Here is a 27,869-nt window from a genome sequence, read left to right as displayed (position 1 = left end):
AGACACATTTGCTTTTCACACTTACATAAAGGGCCACAGCAGCATTACTGTGTTTCTCTTCTTTTAGAAGTGTTTTGAATACATATTAATTCCCACCCTAAATCTAATACATCCTATTATCAAGTTTGATATCAGATATTCTCATAAAATTGATTAAAGTGCAGAAATCAATGTATCTAACATTAAACAAAACAATTTCAAGTAGTCTGGGAAATGTTGCAGAAAAAACCCTTTCAGTACAAATGAAGACAGAGGTTCCCAAAGGTTGAAACCATTTGCAGGAATATGGCTTGTTTTTATTTAAAGACAAGCATAGTTTGAGCTTCTCTCTGTTTTTCAGCTGGCAAATTGCAAAAGAAATAAAGATGAGAAGGAAAAGCAATTCACCCAGTGGCACACAAATGGAGCTGGTGCTCTTGCTGCTGAAATCATTAAAGGGAGCCCAGAGTTCATCCCTGACTCAGACTGCATTGTTACCCAGCCTTGCTGAAAATCAACCTTGTTAAAACATGAGCTACTGAAGAAAATGAAAAAGGCTTGAAAATTAATTTCCAGGGGTTTTTATATTTTCTGACAACCAGCTGAGCATTCAAAAGGTGAAGAGAAGCTCGCAATTAAAAAACCCTCCCTTTGCTTGTGATCTACAATGACTTGACAGAAATCAGTAATTCCTGTGTCCAGCTATCCAGGATTGTACTGGAAAGCAGACATTGTTAATGGGGTTTATTATGTCTTGTGCTATTTGACTGTTTATTTCATTCTTAGTAATACAGATGACTATTCCATCTTTAACCGTAGAAAGTTATGCTTCATAAAATAAGTGTGGAAATTTGCTCCACAGGTAATTTAGGAAATATTCTTGGAGCTGTAGTTCAGAATACATTAATGAGTATAAGAATTAAATGAAGATTATGAAGAGTTCATCTTGATACAGAAAATATAAACAGGTCCAGAAACTTGAAGATGATTGTAGGTGCCTGTAACTGTAAATGCCAGAGCAGGGACTGTTCTGTTGTTAAAAGAGGACCATGATCAAATGCAACTGCAATAATAATAGTAGTAAATAATAACAACAGTAGCAATCAAGGGAGTTGAAGAGGAATAAAAACAGAAGCTCCTTTTCCACACAGCCTTTAATAGATCAGGTTATGGGAAAGGTCTGCTATTCTCCTGGAATGATAGATTAGATCTGGCATTTTAATGACTGTGTGAATAATAATTAATCACATGAATCATGATAATTTAATGATGATTTACTACTTCAGAGCACTTCTCTGCAGATACATGCCCCAGCACAATGACAATGAAACACTGTCATCTGAGGATCCAGTCTAAGCCACTCCTTCATTATCAGTGCTTTGCATTTCAGGATCTGTTTTGCAGTGGAAAATTTAAGCAGTTCTCTGACCACAGCTGGGAAACAGAATGATGAAGATTTCTCTCCCTGATTTGCAATCACAGCTCACAGCAGGTGGAAGCTGCAGAGCTGTCACTGGACTTAACCCTTCCAAGAGAGCTGCTGAAGTTTCTCAAAATAAATACAGCTCCAAAGTCTGTTTCAAAGCACGGTAAAATGATCTAATTATACAACACCACTTCCTAGCTGGAAATCGGAGACAGAGAAGCAGAGATCACTGTTTTCAAAAACACTGGCTGAACCTCACATCTCCATTTTTGGTTCTCAGTCTGGCCCATTTAATGGCTGACTAATAATCTAAGTGAAACCAGTGGGAGCAGTGACAACCCAGCACTCACAACAATTCCCCCTCTGCCCATCTCTGATGTGCTGAGCACGTCCTTCCTCTTCCCCATCTTCAGTTCAGTTTGCTATAAAGTGCACTGGTTAAACAATCTTGGGAGTCTTGTAATAGTTTTGTGAATGATGTTTCAAATTTTCTGGTTTTATAGATATTTACTTGGCAACATCTTCACAATCAGAAACAGGTCAACAAATACAAAGTCCCTGCTTCCAGCTGGACACTGCAGACAGACAGAGCAAAAAAAAGGAATATTGGGAATGCTTGGGAAGTGCCTTCACCTGTTTGAAGTTGCCATTCTTCCTCTGCTCCCAGTCCATCATGTCGTGGAAGATGGGGATCATGATATTCCGGACTTCTGGTTGTGGCACAAGTGTAACACCGAGGAAGGGGCCAATCATTCCCGGAATAAAGTGAATCTTGTGCTCACCTGTACAACACAAAGCAAATGTCATTAAATAAAAGCCTTTGTTATCTGCCACTAAGAAAACAGAGAGGCCCTGCAATAATGACATGTACAAAGTAGTAGGCATGAGCATTACAAAACCAAACATTCTTTTCCTGAAAGGAATGAAAAATCTGTATTTGCTTTACACCTTGTGAAGTCTCTAAGAGCATTTTTAATTTCACTGAGAAAGCCTTCAGCAAGAATTGTCAGTGCATTTTACTTGCAAAGGAATTCAAATTGTCAGATACAACCCAACTAAAACATACTAACTGGGGGAAAAGAGGCCAGGGATACTTCTGATTCATGAAGAGGATTTTGAAAGGGCTGGTGAGAACAATGGTAGTTAATAGAACACATTTAGATTTCAAAGAACTACAGAGCTCTTCATCCTTTGGTGCTGTGGCAGTTCCAATTTCCCAACAGACTTGAGACCAAGTGGAATTGCTGCTCCAACAGAATCCCGAGGCATTTTGCTGACAGCCTCTTCTGTGCCACCTCACTGCACAGTCACAGGCAGAAGCTCAAAAGAGCCACATTTGGAACAGCATGCAGTGACAAATATCTGTATCCACATGTCTAAAACCAGCTTCTCTCCTCTCAGTTGAGTTTGTGCAGCATCACTTCCTGGCTACTGGATCTCTGTTATCCTGGAGTTATCTGGGATCTTCTGTTCCCACACAGATGCTTTGGAACTCTGACCAGCTCTGGCTGGATCATCTCAGCTGTGCAAGACAGACCAGGCTTATTCATCACCACAGCATAAGACATTTTCTTGCTTTCAGAGTCTTCTTCCTGGTTGTTGCTTCAACTCTGCCCAACTTGCCTTCCTTGTGGGTTGGCTTTCTTTTTGTTTGGTTGTTTCCTTAAGCTGTAGAAGGCAGGACTGGGCAAACTCATCTAGAATCAAGTACACTTACAAAAAACCTGTGGCACTAATGTGGTTTCTCTTCTCTTACTCAAGATTCCTGCAGACTTTCTCAAAGATTACAGTGTGTGTTTTACCTGTGGCATTTCACAGGCAGCTCCCCTTCAGCTGACTACCAGCATGATACATTTGTAGTCTTTGTTTTCTTGAACAGCATCCTACCTGCATTCCTGCACATAAAATGTTCATTCCTGGCTTTTTTAATATATTGCAGCCACATTATTAAGTTATCCATTTTGAATTGTACCATTTCTTTTGCCCTCTTAATGATTCACCTGTTCTTTGTATTTGTGATCTCTATCAGCAGACATTTTGCTATTTTGCTCTAGAATACTGTATGCTTCCTTCTCAAACATTTCCACAGGTATTCCTTTTGGTCCCTGATGGAGACAGGATACTGGCCCAGCTGGACTTGCTCTGATTCAGTTCAGTTGTTATTTGACCTTTCCAAATCCTAAATTACCCAAACCAAGACTGCCTCAGCACACTTCTAAAAGTGCCAGTCCCAGGTGAAAAACTTCCATTTACCTTTTGAGACCTGTGGAGAGATATAAATTTTTCTCATTTTGTAACATGTTTAATTTCTTAATCCAGATATCTAGGAGAAAGTCAAATGAATTGCAGAAAATTCAGCACAAATGTTGCATTATTGTGGGCAGGGCTCTTGTAGGTTTTAGGTTGGGTTTTCTGTTTTGTTTGGTTTGTTTTTTGGTTTTTTTTTAATTCTTAAAGTAGTAACACAGAGTTTGTTATGCATACTAAATACCTGAAGACACCACAAAAGCAGCTTTACTGTATGCCCCTGCTGGGCTGTATTACCAAACACACAGCTATGGCTCAGTGGTGGGCTCAGCAGTGCTGGGTTAATGGTTGGACTTGATGACCTTAAATGTCTTTTCCAACCTAAATGATTCTGTGGGTCTGTAATTTTGAATCATCTAAAAAATTATAAAGTTGGTTATAGCTGCGAAAAATTAAATTCCTGCTTAACAGCCACGGTCAGAGAAAAGTCAGAGTTAACAGTGCATCTGCATATGAACACGACTGCAGCACAGCCAAAGAGATTTTATATTTGCAAATACATCAAATCTGTCACTGATGTGTCAAAACAACCAAACCCTGCCACTGTCACATGTGAGGAGAAAGCATTCAAATTCCTAAGAATGAATTATTTCCAATAAATAGTATGATGGACAGTGCAGGAGGGTTTTGGTGGGAGAAGAGAAGTGCTTCCTTCTTTTACACCTCTTCAGAGAAACAAAGTGTTTTGTAATGCCACAAGAAGAAAAGAAAATCCAACAGAAGTGGGGGCTTCTTTGGCTTTGGTTGTCAGGTCAGAGGAGGAGAGACATACCCAGGTTCTGCCACATGCTGAACAGCTCATAGGCCATCATCACTCTCATGTCACCGTACCTGAAAGAGGAGAGAGACACAACTGCCCATGCAACAAAAGCTGGCAAAGCAATGATGTGAAAAAAACTAATAATCCACTTGTTAAAAACACATTCAGTTCACATTTATGTCAACATAAGAATACCAAACCACCTGACTGAACACTGAATTAGGAGATCTACTTATTTATTTCCCAGGCACTTCCACTCCCAAGCAACATAATAAATCACAGAAAAAGAAATCTCTTTTTTGAGGTGGGGACCCAGCAAAACATGTCCTTACTTATCCAGAATCTTCTTCCTCTTGGCTGGTGTGGCACTCTCTAGTTGGAGACTTGGCTGGTTTATAAACAAAACTGCCAGGCTGAAATAAGAGTTCCAGACCTGTGACAAGGGAAAGGATTTTATAACATTCACACTCCAAAGACTAAGCTTTAAACAAGAGTAGAAAGACATATGCTCCTTTTTGTAATCAACACTTAATCACTGTGTCTCTTACAATGGAGATACTAAACTCTTAAGGATACCAATGGATTATTTAAAACCTATTAACTTAAAAAACTTGAGCCCTACTGTGTGCACGTGTCCCCAGGGACATGTCTGGCAGCTTTGCCCTCCTAACACTGACCTGCTGCCCATCTTCAGCTACCTCACATAGGGACAACACTGTCTGAGATCCCTTGTTCCTCCCCTTCTCTTTTGTCAGCAGCCAGAACGAGAAACCCTTGGGAGAGGAAGACCATTAATACCCCACCTTCAGGAAGAGCATTGCCTGAGTTTACATTCCATCAGCCTGGAAGACAGCACATGCCATTAGCTCCACTGCTTATGGGGACAGTTGTCTCCTTCACAAAGGGCTCACTTTCCCTGATTTGATCTCACATTGTATCTGTTCTGCTTCCCCTCCACTCCACAGCAGATTCCCAGCCCTGTCCTTTATCAGGTCATCTTCCTCACAGACACCCACAGAAATGCTGCAAATACAATCAGCTAATGCAGACAGCAGCTCTTGCTCCTTTATTGCTGCTGGTTTAAAAAGATGTCAGAGTGTTTTCTGAGAATCAATCCTTACTTTAAAATCGAAATCTGTCTCAGTGAAATTCTTGTGCAGGGCAGAGGACAGGTACTGCACTGTTGTAACGATGATACTGCAGGCAGAAACAAAGAGAAGAAAACAAAAAGAACATCTGAATCTGGAGTACAACGTGTTACAGTGGTTGGTGGTGCTGATTTAACTTTAGGCACAGAGATGAGTGTTCTTTGTGTAATCACAGTGAGATTTGCACAGAAATCACCTTTCTTTCTGTGTTTTAATGAACAGTTTGTATTAAGTGATACAAGATTAAGAACCTTCACCATTATTGTAGCTTTTGAAATTCACCCAGGAGCATTCAAAATCCTGTCTATTTTGCATGGCTGGGCCTATGACCTCCAATGAAATGGAAGAAGACACTCCTTGTCTTCCTATTTTAAACAGAAAGATTTATTTTTTTCCCCAGAGAAGAGCAACTCAAAAAGTTGGAGCTATCTTTGTTCTTCACTATACAATGGTCCTTTATCTGGCCTCACATTCAAGTCAAGGCTGATGGCTAAATACACTTTAGTGAAAGGCAATCAAGGCACGTGATAAATTCAGGAATTAATAAATACCAGGTAGATAAGGCAACAATAGTATCAAAGGAGTGAGCACATCCCATTCACGTGCAAGCAATACTCCAGCAGCACTTCTGAATACACCTGTGAGTGTAAAGGTTTGTGGCAAAATAACACCAAAAGGAACAGATAACCTGCAGCATCTGAGGGAGCTGCTCTTTCAGATGGATTTTTCTTTTCCTACAGAACTTCACTGAATCTTCACGCTTGAAATCCTGAAATGAGCTCCTTTCACCTCTCATTAGCAGGGTGGACTCACAGAGCACTCAGCTCAGCTGGGCAGGGAGCCCTCAGGAACACTCCCAGGGTGTTCCCTTGTAATGGGAACCCCCGGTTGTCTTTCAGTCAGGGGTAATTCCACAGCCAGTCCAGCGAAGGAAACTACTAAATAATTGCAGCCACCCTGCGTTCAGCACTGCTGCCAATCCAAACAGCACAGAGCTTAACCCCTCACAAGCAAACTGAGACAAACTGAAGCATTCCAGTGGCAGAAAACAACTGCACTGAGAAGGATCTCTGTATGGAACGCTTTGGTGCCAGCGCTGGGCTCTGCTCCTCCCCTTCCAAAACCCCTGAGTCCTCCCCCCAGCTGGGTTTATGGGTGATGTTTATAGGAAGGCACAGATGTTCAATCTGACTCCCTGAGCAGGGGAGGGAGAGGCCTGTTAGCAGCCCTTGGTCCTTGCCCTGTGGTGTGGGAGCCACTGTGCCCCTCACCCTCAGGGCAGCTCCCTCATCTTTGGCTTCCAACTCTTTGATGTCTGTGAATTCTGGGAGAGTTTAACAAACAGAACAAATACAGAGGGTTGGTCCAGAGTGTTAAAATAACAGCAGAATGAGGATGAGCACTAGAGAATTCCTGTCTTGATCCCAGCCTGCTGAAACACAGCATCACAGGTTGTAACTGCCCAAATTCTGCTACAGAATGTCAACAACATTGTACCTGCTTCTCTACTTACTTGCTGGTGAGCAACCTCATCACCATCCAGTCTCGAGGAAAGACACTCATCTTCATCAGGTTCCGAAACACACAGAAAATCTTCAGGAGGAACTCCTGTCACACAGGGAAAAAACCTTAAACATCCCCAGCAGCTGCAGATTAATCTATTTTCTTGACTACAAGAAAGACACTTTAGCTAAGTGTGCTCCACTTGAGCTTTGTGTTGCAAGGCCATTCACCTGCAAAATGGAAGCAATGCATTTTTGGATATGGCTCTACTCCTTTTGTTTGCATCTAATATGTACTGAACAAGTTGCAACTTCTTTTAAATCTTAACTTCTGCAGTAAGATGAAAATCTTCTTTATATGCATAGTTGTATATGACTTCTCACATTATCACCCAGGGTTCCAGTGTCAGTTTGCAGCTATTTTCAAATATACTGGACTCATGATCACTTATTTATGCATTCATTTAATTAATTCATCTGTCCAAATCTCTTAGCACTTACGTCACAAATTCGAGAACAAACCACACACCCAAGCCCAATAAAACTCCTACACACTCTTTTTAAAATAGTAACTGAAAACCCCATTTCTGGCAACATGCAGCAGCAAAGAGCTCTTGAACACATTCAGGTGAATATCTGCTTTCCAAAAAAATCCCCAAACCTGAAGACATTTCTGGCTTTTGACTGCCTGCCCCTCTGTGTCTGTACAGAACAACAGTGAGGATTGAACGTGCCCAGGTTTTGCAAATTATGATTTTATTGGTTTACTTCCACATAAAATGATGATGGCACAGAAAGTAACTGCCCAGGGTTTCTGTGGGGTGTGTGATTAATATCCTGGTGTAACTGAGCACAGAGCAAAGCATTAGAAGGTCCTTGACTTCTGGCCTTATTTTGCTCTTTGTGTAATAGTGATAAGTGAACATAATACCTTTCCATGCCAGAAAAAGTACTGAAAATATTATTATAGCAATCTTTGAATGGAAAAAAAAGGCAATATATTTTATTAGGTCAACTGAGAGCTGAAAAAAAAATTAGATATAAAATCTTCAGCCTTTGTTCCTCTCCTGGAATACACCCTCAGATTATCAGAGATACAACAGTGTTTGTTCTTATGGGTGTAAAGACAAATTTCAGTTCAGTGACCTTTTTCGTGAGTCTGACGTAAGAACATAAGACATATAGTTAAAATAGCTTTTAAAATATATAGGAATTTCATAGGAATTAATTTCCCAAATCATTATCCTGTGAACCATTTGAAAGTCACCAGAAAGGTAGTAATCTCAGACAACTATCAACTTCAGGTACACTGATCCCTGCAATCTAAAAATAAGAATTTTATCAACCCAAATTCATCTCCCTGATTTATTCAGCCTCTCTGTATGCACACATTTAGAAGCTGAAAATCTGTTCAGAAAGGACTCCTCACTGTTTCTCCATTTCATTTCTTAAGGCAACAGAAGTTCCTGCCACATCACATTGTTCTTATTGTGTATATTTTAGTGAGTGCCATGCTAACCAAAAGCATTTTATATAAAAGCTTGTCTTTATTTATAAGATTATTCTGTCTTTTAAACAGGTTGTCATTGGAGATACTCCTCCTCCCAATGGAAGCTGAGGTAAAAGGTTTCTGCTTTTGTGAGATGTGCCATTCCAAAATGTCAGAGGCAAAAAGCCACCAGCAAGGTTTGCACCCCTCCCCAACCCCTGCTGTTCCTGGAGAGCCTTAATTTAAGTAAATGTTCACAAAGAAGGGTGCAGCAAGTGGAGTGCTAAGGTTACTGCTTTCTCAAAAAAGATTTCATCTGCTAGAGACATTTGTATCCCCCAAAAGGCTTGAAATTCTCTTCTGGCATAAAATCAATGCTCTTTTTAAGAAAGCTCCAATGCATATTGAACATCTAGTAAAATGCTTTACAACAACTGACTTCACATTCACAGGATTAAAAAACCCCTGTTCCTCTGAGTGTGTTTTAGATGGTACAGTTACGATATCCTTTCTGTCGAACATCTATCTTGGGACTTTATTTGCTGTTATAAAGCTAATTCAGTGCCCTGTGGTCTTAAATGTTTTTTTTGCAACAAAACATCTCTGATTATAAAAGCGAAAGGAAGATCCCTGAACAGAGTGCCAGTGGCTGGGAATGATCAGCAGAGCGAGTGGTGCTGGAGAGATTCCCCTCTGCTCTCCCATTCGGAGGGAATCGCCCTACAAACATCATCTCCTGGTGTACCTTCAGTTCATCCTTGCTTTGGAAGTTGTCCAGTAAGTGCTGGAAGTGAGTGTCTGACATCTGACGGAGCAGAGATAAAAGGCAGGAGACATATTCTCCCTGTTGACCAAACGAGAAACTCTTTGATTCAGACAATCTCGAAATGTCCTAAATAAACAACTTAACCCGGGGGAAGGGATAAAGGGAGGGGTCTGAAATGGCCCCAATGCCTGTGAGGGGAGAGCTGTCATGCAGAGATTAAAAGTACTGCAGGTTAACAGTTCCTGAGTTACTGTTAATACACAGGAATACACCTCTCAGAGGCTCCTCCACAGATGGCAGTTTTAAAGGGTTTTTAATAAATGTTGCAGTCTCATGAACAATAATTTTAAATTATTAATACAGACAGGAACGAATCGCTCTCCAAGCATGCAGGTTTTGACAATCACCTTTCTCAGGGACTTAATAACCAGTGTCTGTCAGAGGTGTGACTGCAGCTCATGCCATACCAGAATTATTGGGACTAATTGGCTCAGACACTCAGACCAGTGTAGCAGTGACAGCTTGGGATCATGCTGGGCTACAGAAGGTGTCTGCAATCTTGTAAATATATGGCTTATTAGTGTTCACCAAGTTCTGTGCTGTCATAGCTGCAGTACTGACAGGATTGCAGTCAGATACCCCAAGAACAGTTTGGATAAGCTGAGCTACAATTACATTTCTGCCCTGCAAAGTAGATGCCCCCTAACCAGTTACCACAGCATCCCAAAGTGTTTTCCAAAGAGGAGCTCCCCCATTTTACAAATCTGAAAGCAAAGCACAGAGAAGTTAAGCAATCTGTCCAAGAGAACAAGCAAGGCACTGCCAAGAACATCAGTACTGGGTGTTTTGACTGCCAGACCCTTGCACGACACTGTTCTTTTCTGCAACAACGAGCAACTAATTTGGAAAATACACAAACTACATTCTGAGCAGTATCCAGTAAGAATCCACGTATCACTGTGCTGCAATGTGTAAATTGAGGAACAAATACAAGGGGATTTTAGACGTGGGACTGCCCATTCTTTTTTTTTTTCCCTACCCAGAAGTTTTCACATAGGTTGTCCCAGTAAACTTTACAGGGCTGAACTTCCCGAGGAAGAAAGGTGTGCTTTTCTCTCCGAGGTGGCACGTGATAAACAGTGAGTCAAATGGCAGGGGCAAAGGTAGGCTGAGAGGTTACTGGCCATTTGCAAGGCAGCACCGTTCTCGTCCTGTATCAAAGACCAGCTCGTTATCTGGGCTGACAAGGGGAGATACAACCTTGTGTGAGAGGTTACCTTGGTGCACACCTGCCCCCAGCAGCACCAATGAGGCTTCAGCCACTTGACAAAAAAGCAAGTCTAAAAAAAGGATGTTCTGAACAGCAGCTCAACATCCCACACTGTGCAAAAGCTGCATTAGAGACTCTGACAAGCAAAAATAGACCTAAATAGGCTAGAATAGAAAAGGGCACAAATCCAGAAAAGAAGAAACCTGAATGGCAAAATTCTATTCCTTTTCTTCTCTTTCTTTGCATGGCAAAGAAATATTTCTTCCCTGTGGCTTATGCTGGCAGCCTGGACACAGCCTGGACACTCCCTCTTTCCCCACCAAGCTCAACAGCTCACTTGACTTAGGATCTCTTAATTTCTCTTAATTTCTTTGGAAAAAATATAATAAATAAATACTCTGTGGCCCTGGACAGAAGCTCTCCAGGGTGTTTTAGCAGAGGGACAATCACTGACCATTATCATATTCTCAGTCTTGGGAGTCACAGCCTCACACTCATCTACCCTTGGGTGAAGCCTGAGGCAGCTCCCCAAGGCCTAAAGTTTTAATTAATAACTCTCAATCACAGCTGCAAAGACAAACAAGAAAATAACCTGGAAAGGCACAAAATGTTCCTCAGCTCCACTGCTTCCTGCAGCCCTCACTAGTGTACAGAGGAAGGAGTGGGTTTGGGGCTTATCAAGGGAAAGAGCCAAAGCCTTGGGTGTTCATGCAGCAGAGATGATGATGAGGTGCCAGTGGTGGTGAGGGACTGAACCAGAGGTTAGAGAAGCAGGAAATAGAAACTGATTGTTAGTTACTAACAGTGATTTCTGCTGTGCACTGCGGGCAGCGCTGCCCTCTTACCGCCTCCTGAGACTGCGATTTACTCATGATTGTAAGCAGGGTTTGTAAAAGCACGTCCAGGAGGCTCTCCACCATCATCTCAACCTCCTCCACGACATCTCCCTCCTACAGCAAGTGGTGAGCAAACACACAGTTAGAAACTGGAGACAATGGAAATGGCAAAGACAATTCTGCTGAGTCGGCCATACCACAACCTCATTTGGATAGAGCTCCACAACAGAGGTTCAAAGTGCAATCAAAGTCCTCACTGGTACCAGCTCCTGTTGTTCTGTGTGTTCCCTTGACAGTCTCAGATGGAAACATTCATGGTCACAGCCATTAAGGTAAATCTACAATCAAAGGTCTAGAACCACAACGGGATGAAATTATGTTCAGGAACTTTAATTCCAAGGCAGTATTAGTTTAGCTTATTTCCATACCTTCCATCTCATTCCTTTCACACAGAACCACGACTTGGAATTGGAAATACACATTGAAATTATATTTAGCACCATGAGCTTCCTACTTTGGAGTCAGGTGGGGAAGCTTCCCCACCCCCTCTTTGTGAGCATTGCTTTAAATGATCTGGTTCCCTTTTGAGATCAGAGTATTATGACCATCAAAGCTGGGTCTTTAAACTCAGCAGCAATTTCCAGAACTAAGTGGGATCTCATTGATTGGATAATTTCAGAGTATTCTCTTAATGTGAATCACAAAGTGCTAGTTACTGTCTCTTGCAGAACTACAAGTCCTCGAGCTGTGTAGAGCTTTTAAACCCCACTGACATCCAAGTTCTGGGCTTGGATGAAGAAAATTAAACAGTGTCAAACCTGGTGAATGCGAATGCGTTTTTCCCCTCCTAAGAGCAAGAACACTGTGTAATCAGAATGCTCTGAGTCACACACACAGACCCAGACCCCCATTTTAGATGTTCTCCTGCTGACAGTTAGCAGAATTTTGTTTTTAAAAGTTTCTTCGAAAAACCTGTATTAACCTACAAAAATCTCTCAGTCTTCATTTTACTAAATCAGTGGTGCAATTAAAAAAAAATAAAAAATCAAGCAGCAGATTTACCAAAGAACTGGTCTTGATTATGGAGAAGATACTACTGAGGATCCCAGAGCAGATAAGTAGCTCCTTCTGCTGTCGTAGGTGGAGGTGAATGTGGTGAAGAACCACAGGTAACAGGATGCGCCGGGACTCTGAGAGAAGGAAAATAATTTCCAATTTAAGGAAAAAAAATATTAATAAACAATTACAGTGGATGGTTTAGACAAGATTCTGTGCTGTTACCATTCTCACCATGCACTGAGAAGAATAATTTGAGTGCACTAACTTGAGGGAAGATAAACCCAATGGTGCTTTTTATCTCCCACTATTATCTTCATTATTTCTTTCAGTCACACTTTTATGTGTGACATAAACCCACAGTCTTCAACCGTTTTTCATTCAGTTCTTAAAAGAATTACTAGAAGGTTGAGCTGAAGAAATACCGAAGTTACACTATAAAGATTAATGATACTTTAAAGGAATGTGGTGGGTTTCTCACACGACTATCCCTGTTTTTTAGGCATAAGAAGAAAAGGAGATATTCCTCCTGTCCCTGGCAACAGTGGCAGAGCAATGCAAAGCATCAAGTGACATTTGGCAAAATGACAGACCGTGTTTGTGCTCTGGGTCAGCAGCAGGACTGGCCCCGGGAGCCGGTGCCTCACCTGAGAAGGAGAAGAGGCGGCTGTCGACGGTGCGGGCGATGGACTGGAGCTTCACCACGTCCATGGACTGCCCGATGTGCACCGTGCTGGGCATGCTGCCCAGCGTGCCCCGCACGAACTCGGCCACCTCCTGCACCGTGAACATCTGCAGCAACTCGTCGAAGATGGCGGGGAAGGAGTTGAGCAGAGCGGCCTGGGGGAAGGAGGGAACTCTGTGAGTGCGGCCGGGGCGGTGAGGTGGGAGCAGCACTAACAGAATTAAGGGTCTGCAGGAAGGGCTGCTGTGCCTGGTGCCCGTGGTTTGTGATTCCCTAAGTTCACTGAACAAATCACAGGGACTGTATAAACACCGAGTGCTGCTGCAATACTCTCACAGTAAGTGGAGCACAGACACAGCTCCAAAAGGCTGCACTTTAGGACAGAGCTTAAAACACAGGACAAAAGTGAGGTACCAGAGGACAGAAAATAGTCCATTCTGTTGATTTACTTTTTTCAATAAATACAACACTTGCTTCTGATTAGAGTTACATACAAATTTTTTTGTACTAAGCAACTACCCAAGACAGTTAAAAGTCTTCAGAAAATATCCTGAAGAACATGCTGGCAGACCCTTAACCACAGCAGCACTGCCATGTGACACTGGGGATGTCTGCAACAGGGGGTGGGGTGTGATTTCACGTGAAGGAGGCATCACATCATGCAAGTGCACATGTGATTCCTGCAGTAACAGATATTTCCAGTAAGCTGGAGTTATCCTTGGAAGTGCTTCCTCAAGTGCAAACAGTACCAGCACAACAGCAACAAAAACCTATTTCCCATTTTTCAATTAATTTCTTCACAAGAGTGGAAAATTCCACACACCACCCAGTGCTCAAGTTCCAGAGACACGATGTCCTACCAGAAAACTGCCAACACACCTCTAATGTTTTATAATTCTTCTCTTTCTTCCTCCACATCCTAGCCAAGGTCTGTATCTGCTTCCTCATTACAACTACTTAAATTCCTACACTGTTGCTTTGTTGAACTGGCCCCACTTCCACTCTTCCCTTTGTGCCATTTCCACCTCTCCTGCCCAAAGTTCTCCACACAGATCACGCTGAGTTCCTGCAGAAGTTCAGATGTACCAGAATTTGTGCAGATCTCTGTTCAGCTTTGCCCTTCCAGAGTCTCAACACTTCAGTATTCTCAGTATTTCCTTTTCCTCACAGATTTTTTGTTTTGCCATTGTATAAACATTTCTGTACCTCCCTCACAGTGACAAGCCTCCCCTAATCCATATAATACCCAGTCTCCTCCTTTACCAACTCTGTGCTCCAAGCATCTTTTCCTTCAAACAACAACAAAATCTATTTAACAGTGTTTGAGCAAAATCTAGGTTATTTTTACAACTAACACCATAGAGCTCATTAAATTATTCTGAATGCAAGTTCACCTTTCTCTCTCAACATCTCATTTTGTTACAATCCACTCAGATTACACAAACTCCCACAAAGCCTCCTGGGTGTTGTCACCTATTTATTGCTACATACATAAAATGTACTAAGAAAATCAACAAGTCTGAGTCATCTCAACAGCTCCTGGAACTCTTGGAAGGCTGGAACAGCCACAAATCCGGTCACTGTCTTTATCTTTGGGATAATATCAAGTGAAATTACAACACTGGCCCCAGATATCCTTACAGAAGTTTTCCTAAACTTTCTATGATTTGTAAAGCAGAAGGATTTCTGTATATCCAGGAGCAATCCAAGGGTATCTATGGGATCTCTTCAGGAAGCTTTGGAGCTCTCTTGAGGCTTCATCATTTCATCAGTTCCTTGAAGGGCCCGTTTTTGTGCAACACCCTAAAATAGGCTGGAGCATTACTCATGTCAAAACTAATTGCCTGGAAGGAAGGAAATCAGTTTTACTCTCATTGCTGGAAAGAACTATACTGAGATCTCTCAAATATCCTGGAGATGAGGACAAGTGTGAGGGAAATTATGTCTGCCGGGGCCTCGAGCATTTCTGTAGGTATTTAACAGCTGTCCAGATTTCTAGAACTAATAATCAAATATAAACAAATCCTTGGCTCTTCTGAACAATTTGACTTACATAATCTCATGAACACCCTCACTCCTGTCTTTTCAGTGTGTGGATGCCATAAACTGTTCCATTAATACTGAAATACTCCACATCTCCCAGTTTCGAAATACCAGCCACTTGAACATAAAATTCCAGTTTATATGCAGGAAAAAGAGGGTTTGGGGTAGGGAAGAGAGATTAACTGGGAACATCCACGACGAAACACTTGTGCAGTTGTGGGGGTCGTTACTTACAGAATTAAATGACGGCCTTGACGTGCCCCCACATTTCTGTGGGGCACAAGTCCCGGCTGCGCTCGCCTGCCCTCCAGGCTGGGAGGCCTATGGGGGGCAAGTGGGATCGAGGGGCAACACAGTGGCAAGGGGGAAACAAAAAGCAAACTTTTCAAAGATTAAATAAGGACAGGCTTTACAAATTACAAAAGTCCAAAGTAAGAAGTACCATAGTGAGAGAAAGGAGGGAAAAATAAATAAAGAGAAACAAAGAGAAAAAGGGATAATACCCCCATCCTCAAAGTGAGTCTCCCTCTGTATTTGTGACCAACTCAACTGGAAAACAATCCTAAGATGCTGTTTCCATTCACCACCGCTTTGTCTGCAAAATTCTGTGCGCTGATGCCTCATGTTCCTGGCCCATTTACCATACCCACTAATGGGTGATTAAATAAAAGATCAGAGCAGCTGTTCTCGAAACCTTCCAGAGCAGCTCCTTAAGAAAGAGATCACACCACTGGCAGCTTCCCCAACCAGCAGAGTCACTGCCTGGCTGTGACATTCACAGCAGCTGCTGCTTTGGCAAACCACTGCAGGTGTTCAGAACATCTGGAACTCTGCATTAGTGAGGACGAATCCCCTCCATGTTACCGGGCAGTTCTAGGTGGTCCCTTCTGATGTTGCCTGAGCAGAGGCACCCACGGCACATTTGACATTGCTGTTCAGAACTTTCAAATGCAGAAGTACATAATATACTGCAGTGATCTCTGAAACAGGAATCAAAACTTAGCAGCATCCTCACTCACTCTGAGGAGCAGCTTAAGCCCATGTGAAGTCTTCCTGAAGTCCCCTAGGCCATATTCAGAACTATGTATTAAATGTGAGTGTCACATTTAATGTGGTCAGGCTGCACATGACTCTGACCACAGTTTTAGTGTATGCTGGAATTAAGTTTACCTGACTGTGAGTACATCAATTGAACTTCTCTACTGTGATGCTGCTATGACTGTTAAGTATTGATTTGAACTACTATAATTAAGGATTTAAAAATTTTTGAGGCCAATAATAAGACACCTGAATGAGACTTAAAAATGCAGTTTACTTTTGTGAAGAGCAAAAACTGTGTTCTCGTGTTCTTGAGAGCCCCCAGTCCAGCTCACCTGTGCAAAGATACTGCCCAACACCTTCAACCGGCTGTGTTGTTTTCCAGAATCATCATCTTGTTGGAGGGGAAAACTCTACTAATCTGCATTTAATCCCCACGTGCCCACACCTGCTACCCATGCAGAAAACAGCTGCCTCTTGGTTTGCCAGTGGAAGTGTAAAAAATAGCAAACCTGTGTGAAGATGAGAGTCTCAGAGCTCCTGCTGTCCAAGCTGAGCACAAATCTGATGGACTGGAAAAGCTCCTGGATGCTGGAGCGGAACTGCTCCTCCTCCATTCCACAAGTAGCTCTGGAGTAAAGGATCCGAGATTGGACAATGAACTTGAAAAGATATTCCAAGGCCTTAAGGAGCAGGAGTGGAAGGAGATTAAGACAGAGAAAAAGAGAGAAAGAAAAATAAAGGAGCTTTAAAGAGAACCAGGAAAGATTCTAGGTGCATAATTACTAAATTCTTCAGCTTTAGAAAGGAGAAAGAAAAACAGGTTTTATAAGCTATATCATTCAGTTAAGGAAGAGCTGCTCAGAGGCAAGTACCCATTCCCAACCAATAATCTTTGTTACCAGCATGTCCCACTAACAACAAAATCATGCACTGAAGTCAAACAGACAAATATGAGTTACATAATTTTAGGAAAATCCTGGTGAAGGTAAGGAACTTCTAGTTTTCTCATTACTTGGCACAGTGACTGAAGTGACAGAAGAAGCTGTTCTCCTGTTTACTTTCCAATTGTACCATTAATTATCTGAGTTAGCTACTCTAGATTACAATCAGTGGAGTGTCACTGGAACACAAGAAGGGTTACCTGGAAATCAGTAAATCTGCTTTTCAATTTGAACACACCAGCAACGTTCACCTTTATTTCTGGCAGCCACATGTGCAACAGAAGCAAATGCAGATGCAGAAACAGGAGGCAAGGGCAGGATGTGAAGCCCTCTGGCAGCATAGGACAAGCAGCAGCACTGCAGGGAGCATCTCTTTAGTTCAAACTGGTAAGTTAAGGTGTCTTTCTTTCTTATCCACGTGAAGCCTGGAGAGCACCCAGCAGAGGGAGAATAACCCACACCCAAGATGGAATTTAACCCAGTACATGATGTGCAGGACTAGCAAATTGGGTCTTTTTGTGGTAGAATTTGCTCTGTGACATGTTCAGGGTACGTCTGAATTTGCAACCTAAACATCTCTAACATTTTGTAAATGGCATTATACAGAACTGCATTTACCAATGTCAACAAAGAACACACTGTTCTGTGCAGCTGTGACAAGTTACCAACCTATCAACAGTTCTCCCAGACACCAACCCCGCAGGGTGACATTCCACACAGCCTTTTGATCACTTGGTGCACACAACTGTCAACACCAACATGCAGTAAATATCAATGACACTGGTCTTCACTCCTTCCCTTGGTGCTTAACATGATTCACCACGGAAGCAGGATTAAGGCAGGGCATGATGCATGGTCTGATTACAGCCTCAAAATTCAGCACAGGAAATAAACAGGCTGGAGATTCAGCAATCACAGATTTCAAAAATGCCACTGACTCTGACAGCCTTTTTTTCCCCCTTTTTTGGAAATCATGGAACTTTGGTAATTCAGCAGCACATTATTTCAACTTCTGTATTAAACCATCTCCCAGTGAAACCTCCTTACATTAAAGAACTTCATCAGGAAAGAGCAGGTGCATTTCTGGCTGGTTTCCAGATGAAGGCCAGTCGGTTCACAGTCAGCTCTTCAAGGTTAACACCTCTGTGCTAACACCAAATCCAGCACAGCCAGTGCTCCTATGAGCTGTTTGATGGGTTTGGGACAGACAACCGTAATTCTAACCTGAAAGCTCATAACTTCAGTGTGAAGATTATGTTTTGCAAGGAGTCAGAGGATTTCTGTATGAACTTCCATAATTCCCTGTGGAAGGGGAAATGGCAAGGCTCTGACATCCTTAGAACCTGAACAGTGAGCCCACACAGGCAGTGAAGTGCAAAGTTCTGTGTGTTTGCAGGCACATGGCTGGGATTCCAAAAACACAAACCAAGTCTCGTTAGCACAGTCAGCACTTGGGACTAACTTTGACTCTTACTACCCACAGAATCACAGCTATGATGTGTGTATGTGCCTAAAGACACAAAAAAGTGCCCTGAAATAAAATTCCAGCCTTCTGTTACCTTTGGCATGATATAAAAATCAGTATCAAGTTAAAGGAGGTCCCTCACAAGCGCAGTCTGTGTGCATGTTCCCGCAATTGCTGAGCACACACACTGCGAGCAGGTTCCTCAGTCTGGGCAAAACCCACCTGTGGTTCCACTGCTGGAAGATAACTGAAGCTGGAAGGGCTCGAGAAGCTTCCTAAGTTTTGCCCTGATGAGCAGGGACAACAAAACTGGCTGTGCAGCCATTCACAGGCACTTCACTACAGAAGGCTCCAGGAGCACAGGCAGCTGTACCCGAGTGCAGCTCCCGTGGAGCTGGGTACAGGACATAACAAAGGGGCACGATCGAGCGTGTTCTAGCACAGCTAGACATGTCCTTCTCATCACAGCTCCTCAGGAGAGGAGCTACAGTTTCACAGGAGTTTTTTGAGAATTAAGAGCAGTCTTGAGGGTGGTGAGAAATTTAAGAAATACTCCAGAGCACCACTTGCTAATGCCAGGGTTGGAAAACAGAATCCTATGGGACATCTGCACATCCACCATGAATGTGCAAGACCGGTCAAGAGCCAAAAAAGAGTGCAGAGATATTTCAACACCAGCTTTAGGGTACTGCACTTAACAGCTAATTCAGGGAAAAAGGGATCGAGAGCTATCCTGTTTTCTTGGTATAAGAACTACTAATGCAAGGAATGCAGTGAACACATCAAAGACCACAGAAATTCCCAACAGTAGAATCCACCACTAGTAATGACATGTTAGCAATGATAATGGGTTTGGTACAAACTTGCTCTAAATGCCTGAAATAAAATCTGGAAACAAAGAAGGAAATGAAATCAATCACTTGGCTGTAACAGAAAGGAGAGAAAGATCTTAATTTGGGCCTCCAAGATACACCTGCAAAGGCAACTGTCTGAATGAGATGTGGCAGCAGTGTGGGTGGTGGAGGATGTGCTGTTAGGTCTGCACAGACTCTGGTGGTAATTGTAATTCCTGTGCTTGGAAAGCCTTGGGCTGTCAGGTCTTCAAAGTGACCTCAGTCATGGAGGGAACAGCTACAAGTCCCTGAGATTCCCAGTAAGCAAAGAGCTGCCCTGGATCCCCAGACAGGACATGCCTTTTTCACTAACAGTAAGTTGACTGATCCCAGCTTCTGAGAGGCATTCCAACAGTCACACTGTTACTATTCCCAAGGGGACTGCCATGAGATTCAAAAAATGCAGATCACATAGGGACAATATCCTACATCTCCATTTGCTGCACTGCACAGAGCACTAATGAGTGGTTTGAGAGGGAAGAAAACATCCTCAAAGTCATTCCAGCTAGAGATCTTCCTCTCATCTCGTAATTTTAATAGATTTCTTTGCAATTAAAAAAAAAAGGGGGAAGGGAAGGTAAGAATGGGGGAAAAAAAGAATAATTTCTTGAAAAGATGTCTTTGCCCTATTTTTACCATTCCCTATGAATCTGTGGTTCAAAAATAAGACAAAGAAGATGTAAATATCTACACAGGACAAGGTAAACACTGGTGTAACACCCCTGTATTATCTGAGCAGGATCCTAACAGGAGTTAATGGTACTGACGTTGTGCTTCACCTGGGAGATGCTTCACCTATTTGTACTGACAAGTGAGAAAAACCAAGTGCCAATGCTGCCACTGCTGCCACCTCTACGAGTGCCCAGACCCAAGTGTTGGGACAGCAGCACAGTAAAAACATTCCATCAAACACCTTCCTTCAAATTTTGGAATCTTGTATTTATGTACCTGACACACCATCCTCCTGGCTTACAACTACACAAGGTAAAATGAATGCTTTATTTATTCTCTGGTTTCTCTCTAACAGCAGCAAAACCACTCCTGGTGTTTCCCATACCACTGGAAAGCTGTGCCCTCCTACTCTTGTCATGCAGCTGTGGCTCGTGCCCTGTGCAGTGCTAATTCAAAACATTTCCATCCACCTAAAGGCTCATTTATCTGCTGCTGAAAATACTCCAGAGCTTCAACCATAGTACAATGGAGCCACAGCCAGAAATGAAAAGTAAACCTTTCATTCACAGCAACTGTGCCTAATAAATTTAAAAATGCTGCTGCTTAAGGGCACGGTGTAGACCCCGTAAATGGAGTGTATATGCCCAGTTTGCAGCCCCAGGGGGGCCAGCCAGCCCACACCGGCACTCATACACACCCTCATGGCCTCCTGGATGTGGTCCTGGCGCACGAGCTCCGCAGAGCGGTCCATGTACCACTTGAGACAGCGGATCAGCTCCCTGCAGGGGACACGAAGGAACCTTCAGCACGGGTTAAAATCACACAGGCAACAAACATTTGGGCTGTGGGGAGAGATCTATAAACCAGCCTCATCTCACTTCTTTTCACTGGTCAGTTATAGCTGTCCTTGATACTGAAATGACGTAGTAATTTGCATTTATTTAAGTTTCAAAAGCAGAAAGTAATTTCTTCTCTGTAATTGGCTTAGATAATAAGGAACGCTAAGAGAACATAAAAAAGATGTTATTAAACAGACAGCTTTGATAAAGGCATGGTTCTAAGACCAAAATATACCTTTTTTTTTGTAATAAGAAATTCCAGCTCTTGTCTAAGTAAGAAGTCTTTAGAAACTAAGATCACAAAGAAAAGACATACATCTATTTTCCCAACTACACACCACCATCTGGACTGTTATAAAGGTGTATTAAAACCATGTTTTATTTCAGAAATTACTAACAAAACCTATTTGTTTTGTCTGAAAGAGGTGACAACACAAAGCAGAACGTATTTTTATCTTCTGAACATGACTATGACTTCTAGTGTTGTATAGTATCTATGAGTTTGAACCTGCCATTAACAAAATATTTTTTATATTTATTTTAATTACACACAAATGTGAGTGGCTTAAAACAATCAAAACTAATTATAAGCTGGTTTTAATAGTTTATTGTGGCCAAAGATAAAATACTCTCAAATATACCAAGGAAATGGTGTAAAAGAAAAGCAACACCCTGAATGAGAACTGTTACTGCTTTAAAAAAATCTATCTCATTATCTGATGCAAGAGTCTTTGAATACTAGAAAATAAGGCAGAATCTTCAAAGTAACAGTGAAATTTAAATTTATAGTCTGCTGAAATTAGACTGCATTCAAACAGAACATCATTTTATGTGAAAACCTGTCTACTCTGGAAAAGGAAGTTACAGTTACTTCTCTGAGCTTTCACTCCAGGCTGGTATCCCAACATGCTCAAGACAAGGGATGTGTATGCTCCTGGTAGCTCATTAGTACAGACTGATAATGAGCTGTTGCTGAGTGAGTGTCTCTTCAGTTAAACAAAGGAGAAAGATTTGCCAGTTCAGAAGGGCAAGAGAAATGCCCCAGTCTGGCCTCGCTCAGGTGACACTCGGCAGCTTTTCCCCACAGCTGTGCTGGAAAACTCCCAGCTGAGCAATTCTACTTTTGGAAACCACTGCTGACAGGAAGGTTATGATTGGGATGGTGACATCATTCCAGTGGCAGATAAACAAAACCTACTTGTACGCCAGAGCTCCTGCAAAGTGCTTCTGGATGTAGGTGTCCATCACCGGCCGGAAATGGAAGTACTTGCTGTCACGCAGCAGGTTTATGATGAACACCTGTGGGAGATGAAGGAGTGAACCCACACTACAGGAACCTGCACGTTGTTCCTAAGTATCTATAAACAAGTTACCCAAGCTAAGGAACACTGAAAATACACACATGAGCTCCTTTAAACAGTATGTGTGTTATCAGATGTCACTGTTTGCTTGTCCCAAGTGAGAGCAGGTATTGCTGCACTCAGATTGTCGAGGTTGTCCTGCCCTCCTCACCCAAGATCGTTACAGGAAACATAAGGCTGGATCCAGCTGAATATTTCATATTTTATGGAAGTAAAATGCTAGCAACATGATGACAAGAAACTTAAAACTCACTGAGCATGAGGTAAATAACAATCCAGGAGCTTACCAAAGACTGAAAGACCAACAGACCATACTTCTCAGTGTTGTCATCCAAAACTACAAACAACGTGTCTAGAATGTCTTGTAGGAACTAAAATGACACAAACAAACAAAGAATTCCAAATTAAATTGTACTCAAAAGGTCTTTCTGCCCTGCTTTAATTAGTTCATACATGTTGGCATCTTTGTGAAAAACTTGCCAAGGACAAACCACTTCACTTCCATCCATATAATTTGTTTTTACCAAGAAGGTTTTTTTCTCTTTACAGGGAGTATTTCTAAACAAATATGACAGAAAAACAAAAAATAAGGAGCATGCCTGATTTGTAAACTTGACTGAGTGTTCCTCTCACTGTGAGCTGACTAAAAGTGCTGTCTAACAGTAGCAGAACAACTCACTTTCATTCTTGAGTCATTAGAGTGTATCAGGTACTGTTCAGCATCAAATTTAAAGCTCCAAATTATGTTTAATACTGAAAACTTTTGTTATGTGACAGCAAGTAAAGCTTTTCTAACAAGCATTAACTGGGTCCTGTTACAAACTGCCTGTTGTTTCTTTCCCCTCTAACACCTCAGCCTGCTGAGCACTGACAATGCCATGATTTTCTTTCTGAAAGCACAGTCTTCAAAAGGATGACTGTGAAGGAGGATGCTCCAGATCATCAACTGCACATTCTCTCATGACTTTTTTAATCTCTTCTACTTAAATTTATGATGTGGAAAACAAGAAATAACTTATGACAACGTATGAAGTCCCTGAAATTATAAAATTTCTTTTTTTCTGAATTATTGCATTCTGTTATCCCAGTGCCAAATGGCAGCTGATTTATGGAGGGAATCAATTACTTCTCCCCACGAAATAATTTAATCCACATCCTTCTTTGTCTTTCTCTATAAAAACCAGCTACTTGTACTGCACTGCAAAGTACACAAAGCATGACATTCTTGAAGAACCACAATATAGATGGGGTTGGTGCTCTTCTGTCACTGCTACCAAGTTATCAGGAAGACTAACATTCCAGGTATGGCAACATTCAGATGTGTTACACTGAATGGCTTTAATCATCACTTACTAATTAAGTGATGGATTTGTCTTTGGTTTCTTCTCCTTGGTTGTTTGCTGTTACAAATCCTCTTTTACTTACTGATTTAAGTAAATTCTAGGGAGAGCTCTCAGTACCCCTAAAATTATCAGAGGGAATCTGGAATGCAGGGTTATTTTGCTGAGACTACAGATATTCAAATGCAGTTTGAAGTTCCTTGGACCTAAGGAAGTTCAGGTCACACAAGAATTGTCACGCAGAGCAACAGTGGTTACAAAACACAGCGAAATTACGACCTGGGAGACAGAAATGGTGGTGGTGGTGGTTGGATGCACTAGAGAGTAAGTGGTGCTCTAGGCACAGTTCACAGTGCTGGGACAGGAAAAGGGGTTGGCAGGATGGTTCAGTGGCCCCTGAGCAAAACTCAACTTTCAAGGTCCTTTCTGGGGACATTTGGAAGATATCTGCAAACCATCAACACAGATCGACTTCACTGCCGGTTTGAGCAAGCCAAGCTTTCTCAGTGTCAGCTGTTTCTTCACTCTAGAAAGGACTAACCATGCTTGGGCCAGGTCTCACACTGTCATTTAGGAAATACTACTGAACAGGTAAGACTGCCCAAAACACCTCCACCAGTGTCTGTGTCTGCTCCAGCAGCTGTGTGAGCCTGCAGAGTGGAGCAACTGTTGCTGAGGACCCACCTCTCCCAGCTCATGTGGCTGAGGGAATTTTACTGAGGATTAGCTCTATTTTGATCCCAAGGACTAACTATGCACTAATCTCTGAAATGCAATTTCCTGCTCAGTTTCACATCATAATAAAATCCCAATTCATACACAGTAAGAATTCACAGTGGGAATCAAAAAGCACAGTAAGGGGGCACATTCAGAAGCCTGAATGTGGGTCTGAGTTCACTATCCCAGACTGTTATTTCATGTAGTACCTTCACAATTTCCTCGCCACTGACATGTCTCAATCTTCCCAGAATATCCATCACACGATCTGGGTAAGCTTTCCACTTCAGCAGGGCAAGCAGATCCACTGCAGAACACAGGGAGAAAGAGCTGGAACCACGTGCACAGGGAAGAACGGGGACCCCAAACCCACCAGAGATTCATCACACCTTACACCTCACCTCTTACAGTTCTCACTTCTTGGGAAATCACACATATATAGCAGAAAACAAGAAGCAAAACACTAAGTGAATAGTACTAACAGAGAAATGAATGCAGGAGTGGTAAAGTGCTTTAAAAAGAGTAAAGGCTGTGTTTTTCCCTATGTGACTTGACTGCACTGTGGACAATCCAATCCTGCCTTCTTGTGCTTTAGGGATGCTGCTGTGACAAATTTTTATTTACTTGGTAACACTGCAAAACCCAAACAAAACAAATTTTGGATTGCGTAGAAGTGCTAACATTGTATTTTTTTGGTCTACAATCATTTAATGAAAATTAGCTCTGCTTTAACATTTTAACCTTGTAATGCACTTACATAATGTCTGTAATTTCTCTGCCACCTGTCAAAATCTTTATTTCCTCAAAAAAGTTTCTGCTCATTTCAGAAACAGCACATATATACTGAAATTATAACCAAAGAATATTTTAGTAAAATAAGCAAAGCACAAACATACCCATTTTATTACTCTCTTTCATAATTCCTGCTGCCTTGGGCAATTTTGAAGGATCAGCTACTCACCATTCTGGGTCAGTTTGGTAGAAGAAAGCTGTGTGGAGACTGAGAAGGTCTCTTTGGTGCTGCGCTGGAAGATGAGGCTGGAGGGGATGTTGGGGCAGCCGTTGTAATCCTCCTTGCAGCAGGGCAGCCCCAGGTACAGCGCGTGGTTGTTAAATGTGCTGTTCTCATCACACTGTGGGCACAGCACAAGGACTGAGCTGTACCCCCTCCATTCCATCCCATCCCACGTGCTCACAGCCTCAGCAGATGCCTAACACTGCTTTTATTGATCTTTTTATTGGGTACACAAAAACACTTCTAAGAAAAGCTGTGCCTACCACCTTTGGGGCCTGTGCACACTCAAACCAGGCCCAGCCCTACAAAGAACTTTTCAGAACTTTAGAACTTATTGAGATCTTCCAACTGTACAACTTAGAGCTGCTGCCTGAAAACTGCACTGAAAAAATAAACTCAGGTAAAAAGAAACACCCACCCAGATCCCTCACAAGCTGCAGTAACACGATGCATTTGAAGTACAGCATAATGTCATCACAACAAGGTACAGAGTAACACCATAAGCTGCTGAATGCTCATGAACACCAGTGTGTTTGAGGTCAAAACGGATGGCATTAGCAGCAGATAAATCATCATCATCTGAATGGAAAAGGTCAGCTGGACTTAAAATAGAAGGCTCTATCCACACCATGTGATTTTGACTTTATAAAATTTTGAAGCATCTATTAATCTCATACATACTTCTAGTAAGGGGGAAAAAGATATGATGACCATTACTCATTTAAAGTGGAGATGAGCAGGTGAAAAGTCTGCAGAGAAGAACCAGTACCTTATAAACATAAAGCTCATGGATATCATCTGACAAGGTAGTGCCATCATCTCTCATCAGTGGGGTGAACGCAAAACCAAAGAGCTTCTTTTCTCCCTTGTCTTTTGCTGTAGCAAGAGACAGAAACAAGGAACTGTTTTAGTAGGTATCCTGTCTGTCCAAACACACCACAAGGTTACTCACTAACTTCTCCACATGCCTAACAAAAAGCACACAGCTTACAGAACAAACAACTCTGTAATTCTAATTTCTTCTTTCTAATTCTATGCAAAGGACTGACAGGTTTCAAATCCAAACAACAGAACAAAATATAAACCAGTCATCCTGTAAAGAAAACGTTCTCTAGGAAAACACAGCAGGGGAGAACATCTACAAAGTGCTTTGCCCTGCACTGACTGTTCATGATGTTTTTAATGCTGTTTAATAAAGTCAGCAAAGAGCTGATTAAGAGCCTCTTCACTTTAGTGAAGGGGCCCTGCTAACCAGCTCTTTGCTGACAGGTTGGCACCCCTGTCCTGCTTTCCACCCAGCAACAGCCTCATTCCCCTGGTAAGGTCAGGACTCACTGGAGCAGTGCCTGAACTCGAAGCGCAGGTGGGACCCCCGGAACCTGTCGATGGGGATGGGCAGCTTGATGATCTCCCCCCAGCGGGGGCTGTTGTTGTGGTAGAGCACAAAGGAGTGGTAGGCACTCCTGCTCGGCTCTCCTGAGCCCAGGCTGATGCAGTCCTGGAACAAAAGAAAACAATTTTGCATTAGAAGACATCACATCACTACCAATGAGTCATTTTATTCCACGCTGATAATCTTTATATAATTCTTATTGTTCTGTAGACATAAAAGAAGAGTCAGAAGCAGAAACTCAGACACAACAAAATGTGAAATTTTGGAAGAGATCTTTAAACTCTGTTTGGGGTCAAAGGGTGAGCTAGGAGACCTATAATACTGGATGAATTCCAGTATCTTAAGTTATTATTTAAGCTAAGCTTTCCATGAAGCAGAGACTAGACACAATAAACACCTAAGTCCAAATATGTCAAGATGAGTCAAAACAACAGGAACTAATAGGAACATCACTTGTAAAACTAGACTTCTTGTATTCCAGACATTCCAGATTTCTGCTTCAGTATCTCAGTTCAGAAGTGACACTTGAACTTTTCAAGCTCTTACAAATGTTCATCTTTCAGAACTACAGCCACCCAGTCTCAAAAAGTATCCCAGAAAATTCTGATCAAGTTACTTCCTTACGGTAAGCAAAGAATTTCTGTGTAATGGCCATCACCTAAAAATACAAAGGGATTCAAATTTCTGCTTTTAGGTATAAGAAGTTCAGAGTTCCTGCTCAATCTATGTATTATCAAAATACAGATGAAGAAAAACATGAATTGATATTGTCTGGGAAATAAAGAAATCCTTAGTCAGAACACAAGTGAAGATGGGAGAAATGTTGAAGTCCTGAAGTAAGAACAGTAAAAGATCCTTTGTGATGAAGACAAGGAGTAGGAAGCACATTATTTGATATATAAGCACTAATCTAAGCTCTAGACCC

The 27,869-nt window shown here is 42.0% G+C and overlaps 1 protein-coding gene across 13 annotated transcripts in view; it reads right to left on the bottom strand.

The window, feature by feature from the left end:
* Positions 1 to 27,869, bottom strand: part of DOCK3 (dedicator of cytokinesis 3) — a 184,564-nt gene that overhangs the window by 38,344 nt on the left and 118,351 nt on the right. For 7 of the 13 annotated variants that reach the window (XM_050312963.1, XM_050312961.1, XM_050312962.1 and 4 more), the window contains exons 16-33: positions 26,887 to 27,049; positions 26,321 to 26,427; positions 25,498 to 25,669; positions 24,746 to 24,843; positions 22,767 to 22,850; positions 22,317 to 22,417; positions 20,977 to 21,058; positions 16,818 to 16,988; positions 15,502 to 15,588; positions 13,187 to 13,379; positions 12,546 to 12,673; positions 11,451 to 11,597; positions 9,357 to 9,455; positions 7,134 to 7,228; positions 5,594 to 5,669; positions 4,805 to 4,905; positions 4,485 to 4,543; positions 2,039 to 2,187 (exon numbers count right to left, since the gene is read on the bottom strand). In XM_050312963.1, coding sequence (XP_050168920.1) covers positions 2,039 to 2,187; positions 4,485 to 4,543; positions 4,805 to 4,905; positions 5,594 to 5,669; positions 7,134 to 7,228; positions 9,357 to 9,455; positions 11,451 to 11,597; positions 12,546 to 12,673; positions 13,187 to 13,379; positions 15,502 to 15,588; positions 16,818 to 16,988; positions 20,977 to 21,058; positions 22,317 to 22,417; positions 22,767 to 22,850; positions 24,746 to 24,843; positions 25,498 to 25,669; positions 26,321 to 26,427; positions 26,887 to 27,049 — 2,112 coding nt within the window. The remainder of the gene's footprint in view (positions 1 to 2,038; positions 2,188 to 4,484; positions 4,544 to 4,804; positions 4,906 to 5,593; positions 5,670 to 7,133; positions 7,229 to 9,356; positions 9,456 to 11,450; positions 11,598 to 12,545; positions 12,674 to 13,186; positions 13,380 to 15,501; positions 15,589 to 16,817; positions 16,989 to 20,976; positions 21,059 to 22,316; positions 22,418 to 22,766; positions 22,851 to 24,745; positions 24,844 to 25,497; positions 25,670 to 26,320; positions 26,428 to 26,886; positions 27,050 to 27,869) is intronic. The other 6 variants (XM_050312967.1, XM_050312974.1, XM_050312965.1 and 3 more) reach the window with 2 other exon arrangements.

Source organism: Myiozetetes cayanensis, unplaced genomic scaffold (genome assembly GCF_022539395.1).
Source record: "Myiozetetes cayanensis isolate MyiCay16 unplaced genomic scaffold, myiCay2020 scf18, whole genome shotgun sequence".
NCBI lineage: Eukaryota > Metazoa > Chordata > Aves > Passeriformes > Tyrannidae > Myiozetetes > Myiozetetes cayanensis.
This window is presented reverse-complemented; position numbering and strand designations above follow the sequence as displayed.